Source organism: Carlito syrichta, unplaced genomic scaffold (assembly GCF_000164805.1).
Source record: "Carlito syrichta isolate Samal-C Ts95f unplaced genomic scaffold, Tarsius_syrichta-2.0.1 Scaffold307013, whole genome shotgun sequence".
Classification (NCBI taxonomy): Eukaryota; Metazoa; Chordata; class Mammalia; order Primates; family Tarsiidae; genus Carlito; species Carlito syrichta.
This window is the reverse complement of record NW_007251109.1, coordinates 79,020-86,083: the sequence shown is the minus strand read 5'-3', so window position 1 is coordinate 86,083 and position 7,064 is coordinate 79,020. Positions and strand designations below refer to the sequence as shown.

At 62.8% G+C, this 7,064-nt stretch overlaps 1 protein-coding gene across 4 annotated transcripts in view; it reads right to left on the bottom strand.

The window, feature by feature from the left end:
* The window catches only part of MAN2C1 (mannosidase alpha class 2C member 1), an 11,553-nt gene that overhangs the window by 580 nt on the left and 3,909 nt on the right, over window positions 1-7,064 (bottom strand). Inside the window, exons 5-24 of one of the 4 annotated variants that reach the window (XM_008063717.1) lie at window positions 6,570-6,747; window positions 6,104-6,293; window positions 5,138-5,244; window positions 4,847-4,957; window positions 4,414-4,506; window positions 4,190-4,306; window positions 3,883-3,978; window positions 3,653-3,798; window positions 3,204-3,327; window positions 2,724-2,845; window positions 2,561-2,646; window positions 2,284-2,439; window positions 1,988-2,098; window positions 1,718-1,850; window positions 1,394-1,498; window positions 1,156-1,312; window positions 912-1,055; window positions 479-588; window positions 302-381; window positions 49-197 (exon numbers count right to left, since the gene is read on the bottom strand). In XM_008063717.1, the coding sequence (XP_008061908.1) occupies window positions 49-197; window positions 302-381; window positions 479-588; window positions 912-1,055; window positions 1,156-1,312; window positions 1,394-1,498; window positions 1,718-1,850; window positions 1,988-2,098; window positions 2,284-2,439; window positions 2,561-2,646; window positions 2,724-2,845; window positions 3,204-3,327; window positions 3,653-3,798; window positions 3,883-3,978; window positions 4,190-4,306; window positions 4,414-4,506; window positions 4,847-4,957; window positions 5,138-5,244; window positions 6,104-6,293; window positions 6,570-6,747 (2,515 nt within the window). The remainder of the gene's footprint in view (window positions 1-48; window positions 198-301; window positions 382-478; window positions 589-911; window positions 1,056-1,155; window positions 1,313-1,393; window positions 1,499-1,717; window positions 1,851-1,987; window positions 2,099-2,283; window positions 2,440-2,560; window positions 2,647-2,723; window positions 2,846-3,203; window positions 3,328-3,652; window positions 3,799-3,882; window positions 3,979-4,189; window positions 4,307-4,413; window positions 4,507-4,846; window positions 4,958-5,137; window positions 5,245-6,103; window positions 6,294-6,569; window positions 6,748-7,064) is intronic. The other 3 variants (XM_008063718.1, XM_008063719.1, XM_008063720.1) reach the window with 3 other exon arrangements.

The window sequence follows — 7,064 nt, the reverse complement described above, 5'->3', positions numbered from 1 at the left end:
GGAGACCCCGCGCCCGTCCGCCCCACCCCCTTCCGCCCCGCCTCTTGCCTGCTTGACGGTTTCCAGCACGACTGCCGGTGTGGACACGGAAAAGGCGCTCCAGGAGGTGGCGGGTGCTGGGCCTGGGGCTGGCAGCGCCAACAGGGGGAAGTTGAGGCTGTAGGCAGCGCGGATCACGCCAGCATCCTGGAAGGAGCCTGGGGTAGACCGGAAAGCGACGCTGGTGGGGAGGGAGGCAGAGGGCCTGGGGAAGGTAGGAGGGGTCCAGGGCGCAGGAAGGCCCCGCCTCCCCAGCACTCACCCTTGTGCGGCATCAGCGCGTAGGTGAACTCGTGGCGTCCCATGTCAGCAGTGGCGTCCGGAGCCTTAGGCGCCCGCAAGCTGGGATGAGGAGGGGGGGTTGTGGGCCCTCCGAAGCTGCTGGAGATCCGCCCCATGCCCCATGCCCGCTCCCGGGCCGGGTGGGCGCCCCACTCACAGCGAGAGGCTGAGGACGTTGTCTCGCACTGACGCGCCATACTTGCAGTCGTTGAGCAAGGCTAGCCCGAAGCCGTGCTCTGACAGGTCCACCCAGCGGTGGGCCCACACCTGGAGGAAGGTCCCAGCCCACTGGTGGCCCTGCCCTTCCTCGTGCTCCCAGCCCGAGCCCCTGTCACTAGGGTGAGACAAGCCCTGAAGCCACTCCATTGAATTCCAGCTCCCACTCCGGGAGGCCTGAGCCTCAGTATCCTCCTCTGAGAAGTGGGGATAGCTAACAGTGCTCACCCCGTGGAATGGTCTTGAATATCAAGCTACATGTTCGGCTCGCTTGCTAGGCCCTTCCTTCCTCTCCTCCCCCTACTCCACACCAGTCCCTCCCCAGCCAGGAAGGAGTCCAAGTCCACCCCTGTCCCCATCCCACCAAGCCAGACCTCAAATCGAGCCCAGTCCCAGGAGGTGTTGTGGTGGGTGGGTCGCTGCAGATGCCCGAACTGGATCTCATAGGTGGCTTGGGAGCTCCGCACTTGGGCAGGGAATTCCACCTTCAGAAATTTGTGGGCCTCATGCCAATGCACCTGGGGTGGGATGAGGGGTGGGCGAGGGAAGGCGACACACAGGCCTGGGGCAGGCCCCCCCACCAGGTACACCTGGGAACCTGGCCTGCGTCCCTGCTACCTCGGTGTGGAAGCGGACATAGGGGCAGCCAATATCCAGCACGACTTCCTGGCTGAGGCGGCTGTTGGGGCTGATCTGCAATAAGAACCAGACACTCCCCCGCAGGCCACCCTCAGTGCCCACGGCCAGGGTCCCTGCCTGGCCCAGCACGGGCTTCCTGTGGGAGGGACGGGAGGCACTAAGCAAGGCAGCCTGTGTGCCCACCACCCCTACTGTCCCAGTCCTGCCCAGACCGTACCGCGTCTCTAGGTGGTAGTCCATGACGTCCCACGCATCCCAGTACAAGGGGACATCATCAAACAGCACAAACTGGTTCCCCACTGAGCCCTCGGCAAGGGCTTCCCTGGAAGGACCGGGGATGAGCAGACCTCACTCCCTCCAGCCACTCTTAGCGGGGTGGGTGGAGCAAGCAGGTCTGGGAGGGGCTAGCCCAGCCTGCCCTGCTCCAGGGTCCCAGCCCAGAGCCACTGGTGGGCTGCTGTGGGCAGTGCTGTGGCCAGGGGACAGAGGGAACGGGGACCCCCCTTGCCAGGCACTGGGAGAAGGCAGTGGGAGTTGGCACCTGCCAGAATCCACCAGGACCAAGGACGTCAGGCGGCCGGTTGGGTCCAGTCTCACCCGGATGATGCCATTGTCCAGAGTCACAGAACCGTCAGTCTTGGTGGGAGGAAGCCTTGAGGCTGAGTCTGTAAGGGCTTCCCATACCCACAGTCCTCCCACCCAACCTCCCACCCCCAGCCCCACCACTTGCTGCAGCTTGGGGAGCTCAGACGCCTGTGTTGTTAGGGAGCATCCCAGGACAGCTGTACCCCCAGGACATGCCTGGACTCACCTCTTGCACTACGAACACAGGCTGCTGGGGCAGCAGGGGCTGCAGCGAGGTGGGGGTGGGCACAGGAGCATAGCCCATGCTGGGCACTGTCACCAGGGCTGGGGATGAGGACTGGGCATCAGTGCAGCCTCCTCACTTTCCAAGAGCCTTGCCCAAGGGGTGGTGGTGGTAGAAAACGTGGCTACTACTCTCCAGGCATGGGCACCCCAAGGCAGAGATCCCCAGGGGTGCCCCGACCTCGTCTGTCTGGCCTCGGTCCCTCCTGCTGCAGTAGCAGCCCTTCCCTCAGTTCATACCTAGGCTGTGTGCCCCGCCGGGCTTGGGTAGCACCAGGACCTCAGTGCGCTTCCAGGGCAGCGTGTTGACGATGAGGATGTCCTCAGGCCCTGGCTCGCCTGCACACAGCGCTGTGGCTGCTGCGCTGAGCAGCGTGTTGCCATGGGAACGGATGTCTGAGGAGAGACTGGCTGGTCATGGGTGGGCCATGGCTCTGGGATGACCCCTGGTGTCCCACAGGGGACCCTGGGCTCCGTCCCAGGTTGGAGGGTGCGACGGGACTGTGGCCAGCCTCACCATTGTAGTGGCACATGGCATCCTCTGCCACCAGCTGGATGCAGCTTCCCGTCACCACGTCATGGAACTGGTTCAGGAGCAGGAGCCTGTGGGGCAGGGGCAGGGATGGGAAGGCGGCGAGGGGCAGCCCCGAGGTGTCTGGGTGAGGGGCAGCAGGGCTGACCTCCAGAGGTGCTGCAGCTGGGCAGCGGGGTACAGGAACTGGACACTGCGGGCCAGGGCCAGGCAGCTCAGTAGCTCCGCATCATGTAGAATCCGCTCACACTCCCGGTTTCCCTTCTTGATCTGAGCCAGGTAGGGAGACCAGTCTGGAATCTGCCCACGTGTCCCAGGATGCCTCCCGCAGACCTGCCTTGCTCAGAACCCCATTGGCTCCACAGGGCCTCTGGGACACAGCTTCTTGCGGGTGAACTGCCCCAAAAACCCTCCCTCCTCTCCCCTCCACCCCAAGCCCTCCTTCCTCAGGGACGCCCAGTCCTGCATCCACCAAGCTCTCCTGGCCAGCCCAGCTCTTGCACAGCTTCCTGCAGGCTCCTCCTGGGAGTGAACCCTCCCTAGGTCCACCTGGGCTCCATCCCGCTTCCTCCTTTGACCCTCTGCAGATCAAGGCACACCCTCCCTGCAGGGCTCTGCCCACCCTGACCTGGGCATGGGTGGTGTAGGTGCCGTTGTGCAGCTCCAGGAAGAGCTCCCCAACCCACGTGCACAGCCGCCCTGAATCGCTTTCCAGCGCTGAGAAGAGATGCCCTGGGGAGGACAGCTGTACCCTGAGGGATAACATAAGCCTGGGCCTCCTAGCCTGGGGGCCACGCCACTCGCCTTCTGCCTCACCAGAGCACACAAGAGATGCAGCCCCAGCAGCAGGAGCCACTCCAGAAAGGCCCCGTCCACACAGTCCAGCTCTGGACTCCAAGAGAGCTGCTCTTCCCACCCTCAGCTTCTCCCCAACCTGCCCCTGGGGCAGTTTGGAGGAGCCAGTGGTCCAGAATTGGGGCAGGACAAGATCCAGAAGACCTGTTTGAGCAGAAGGCAGGGCTTGTGGCAAGGGCAGAGTTGGGTTAAGGGAGCCAAGGACTCTAGGCCTGGCCTGACCTGGGCAGCCCGTCAGTGTTGGCCAGCCGCGTCAGGCGGTCCAGCATGGTCTGGGTGGGGCCACCGCCCCCATCTCCAAAGCCAAAGAGGAAGGCACTGTGGTTGGTCCGGCCCTTGTCCCGGTTGTTGGTCACAGTCTTTAGCACCTGGCCAGGGTGGGGGCAGGCCAGCGGGGGTCAGCCCGGGATTCCAGCCTGCACCCCACCCGCCGTGCCATCGGTGTCCCTCACCTCCTCCACGCTGCCCTGCATCCCATATGAATCGCCAGGCGGGAAGTGGACCAGCACCCGGGAGCCATCCAGCCCCTCCCAGAAAAAGGTGTGGTGCTGCCGGCAGGGAGACAGACAAGGGAAGGCCAGCATCAGGGCCCATGCAGCACGGGCCTTCCCAACTCGATCCTGCCCCCACCTATTGTGTGATCCTGACAGAGGTCCAGCCTCTCTGGGTGGGCATTTGGTGGTCTGTCCAGGAGCCCTCCGTAAGCCTGGGGAGAGGTGAATGGCCAGGTGGTTCCCTGAACCCCTGGGGCCTGCTCACCGGAAAGGTGTTCACCAAGTTCCAGCTCAATTTCTGGGTCAGGAAGTGCCTGATGCCGCAGCCGCGCATGATCTGTGGGAGCTGTGCTGAGTAGCCGAATGTGTCGGGCAGCCAGAACTGTGGGCAAGAGGGCCCTGGAGTGTGGGAAGCCTCAGCCCCTCAGCGCTGGGTCGAGCGCCAGCCCCACCTGCCACAGCGCGGCGCTGCCGCCGCCCCCAGCCTACCTCGGAGCACGTCCTCCCAAACTCCTGCAGAAAGAAGTTCTGGCCCTGCAGGAACTGCCTGACCATGGCCTCTCCACTGGGCAGGTTCCCATCCTGGCAGTGACGGAGCAGGAGGCGGCTCAGGAGAGCACTGGAGGGGGCAGGCAGGACAGGCCAGCCCACCCCTGCTGGGACACAGGCCCCAGGAAGCATCGCTCTGCTCGCCTCAGGCTGTTCATCTGTCCCAGGGAGGTGGCGGGCCATGGAGACAGCCTGGCACAGGGTGGCGGCCCTCCTCCCCCATGGAGGCCCAGGCCTTGGGATTCCAGGGACTACCCCGCCCTGTCACAGAGAGGCCTGTGGAAAGTCATCAGCAAAGCCAAAAGGCTCCTGGCCAACTGCGTGAGGCCCTGATTACATGGCCCGAGGCCAAAGGGATACCGGGGATACTCACCATCTCTACCCAGGTGCCCCCCACGGGCACAAACTGCCCACGGCAGGCAAACTCCTGGAGCCGGGCGTGCAGGCCAGGGTAGTGGCTCTTCACCCACTCAAGTTGCTGTGCCTGTGGGCAGGTGGGGTAGAAGGGGGCCACGAGTGACAAGGACGCCATCAGGGCCAGCACCTGGGGCCCAGTGGGCGGCTGAGGGCGAGGACCAACCCAGCCCAGCAGGCCTGCGATGCCCTCGGGGCTTTGAGCTCCAGGAACCCCAGAAGCCCGCCCTGCCCCCCAGTGCCCACTCACCTGGGAGCAGACAAAGATGAACTCAGGGTTGCGCTCCATGAGCTGCATGGCAGTCACCCAGCTCCGGGCACATTTCCGGATGGTCTCTTTGAAGGGCCAAAGCCAGGCTAGATGGAGAAGGGGCAGCAAGGGCCTCAAAAATCTCAGCTCACCCCTGTCCTGGCATCCTGCCCTGAGAAAGCCCTGTGTCCTCCCTCCTCAGCTGTCACTTGGGGTACTCCTGCAAGGGCTGGAAGGGAGGCCAGCAGGGTCAGTTTCATAGGCTGGGAAATGGGGGCCCGGGCCCTGGAACGGCCTCAGTCGGAGGCTTAGACACCCCCGAGAGGATCCCACAAGAACGATGACAGGTACCCTAGCACAGGGAGTGCAGCTCCCAGGCTGGGCTGTCTGGGCCAGTTGTCCTGCAGGAGGCACACCCACCTCCCTCAACCCCAAGACTTCCTTCCTTCCTCACTAGCTCAGAATGCCCACACCTGGTCCCACATCCTGGCATGGCAGAAAAAGCCCTTGTTCTGGGATTCCAAAACTTTAGATGCATCGGAATCAACTCCGTATCACTCCTCTCTGGACTGGGCACCCTTGCCAAACTCTTACTCATTCTCACTCAGTTCAGAGGTCACCTCAGCCAGGAAGCCTCTCTGGAATCCCCCAACCCAGCTGTGGTAAGTCCTTCTCCTTGCTCCCCAGGTCCCCAGGCTTCCCTCCACCATGGCTCCAATTGTGATCATCAGTCTCTGCAGTATTTAGCATGGGGCTTCATGGGGCATCAGATTTTGTTGAAAGAATAAATGAAGCCACAGCTGGCAGAGCTCACAGTCTAGTCCCTCTGTCCCATTTAACAGATGGGGAAAACTGAGGTCCAAGAGGAGTAAGAACTTGCTGAGGATCGCACCATGGTGCTAGGACACACCCAGGGCTTTGAGGGCACCTCTGCCTTCCCTGCCCACCCAACAGCTGCCACCCTACCTGTGTCAATGTGGCAGTGCCCTGTGGCATGGAGGATGTGTTGGCTTTCACCTCCACGTTGGCCAAAGAACCTGGAAGCCAGGGCCTGGGCTGCGGGGAAGGTGCCAGGCTGGGCAGGGTCGCACACATTCACCATCTGGTTGGCTGTGTACAGGGCCTGGAAGCTGCGCTGGTTGTCTTCCCCAAGGCCCTGCCAGGATGGTGCCCCTTAATGCCCCCTCAAGCTCGGCCCCTGGAGCAAGGCTGATCCTGAGAGTTCCCACAGAGATCTCCACGGCTTCCAGCCCTTGGCTCCCACTGGAGCTGCTCAGTACCATCTCTCTCCTCCTCTTTACACCAGAAAGTCCTCACAACTCACAGGCAGGCAGAAACCCTCTTCCTCTGGATTCACAGAGCCCCACCCATTTGACCCAAGAAATGTGCTGCCTGGAAAGAGGCTCTTGAGGGTGGCGGGTGTGTCGCGTACCTTGGCGATGCCCAGCAGCAGCTCCAGGTCCACTAGGAGCTTATGGACATCCCGGTGGAACACTGCCAGTTCAGCGCGGCTCAGCTGGAACATCTTCTCGGGGTCAGGGGCTGCGATCATGCTCCCTTTCCCAGCCCCCAGGAGCCCATTGCACGCCACTTCCACAAAGAGGGTCAGGCTACAGATGTGGGGATGCAGGCCAAGGGACTTGCAGAGGACTCTGGGACTCAGGAAAGGGGCACCTAGGAGGGACCCAGTTGATCCCTCCCTATTGGCCTCCAGGATCCACACCCAAGGGTCTCAGTTTAGGGGTGCATGTGGGAGGGTTGTGGTACAGACACCAGACTGAGCCTGTCCTGCTGACAAGTGCTCCCCTCTGTCAGGGAGACTGAGGAGCAGTCACTACATTTAGCCTTTTTTTTTTGAGTTGGAGTCTCACTCTGTCAGACTGAAGTGCAGTGGCCGCTCCTGGCCACTGCAGCCTCAACCTGCTGG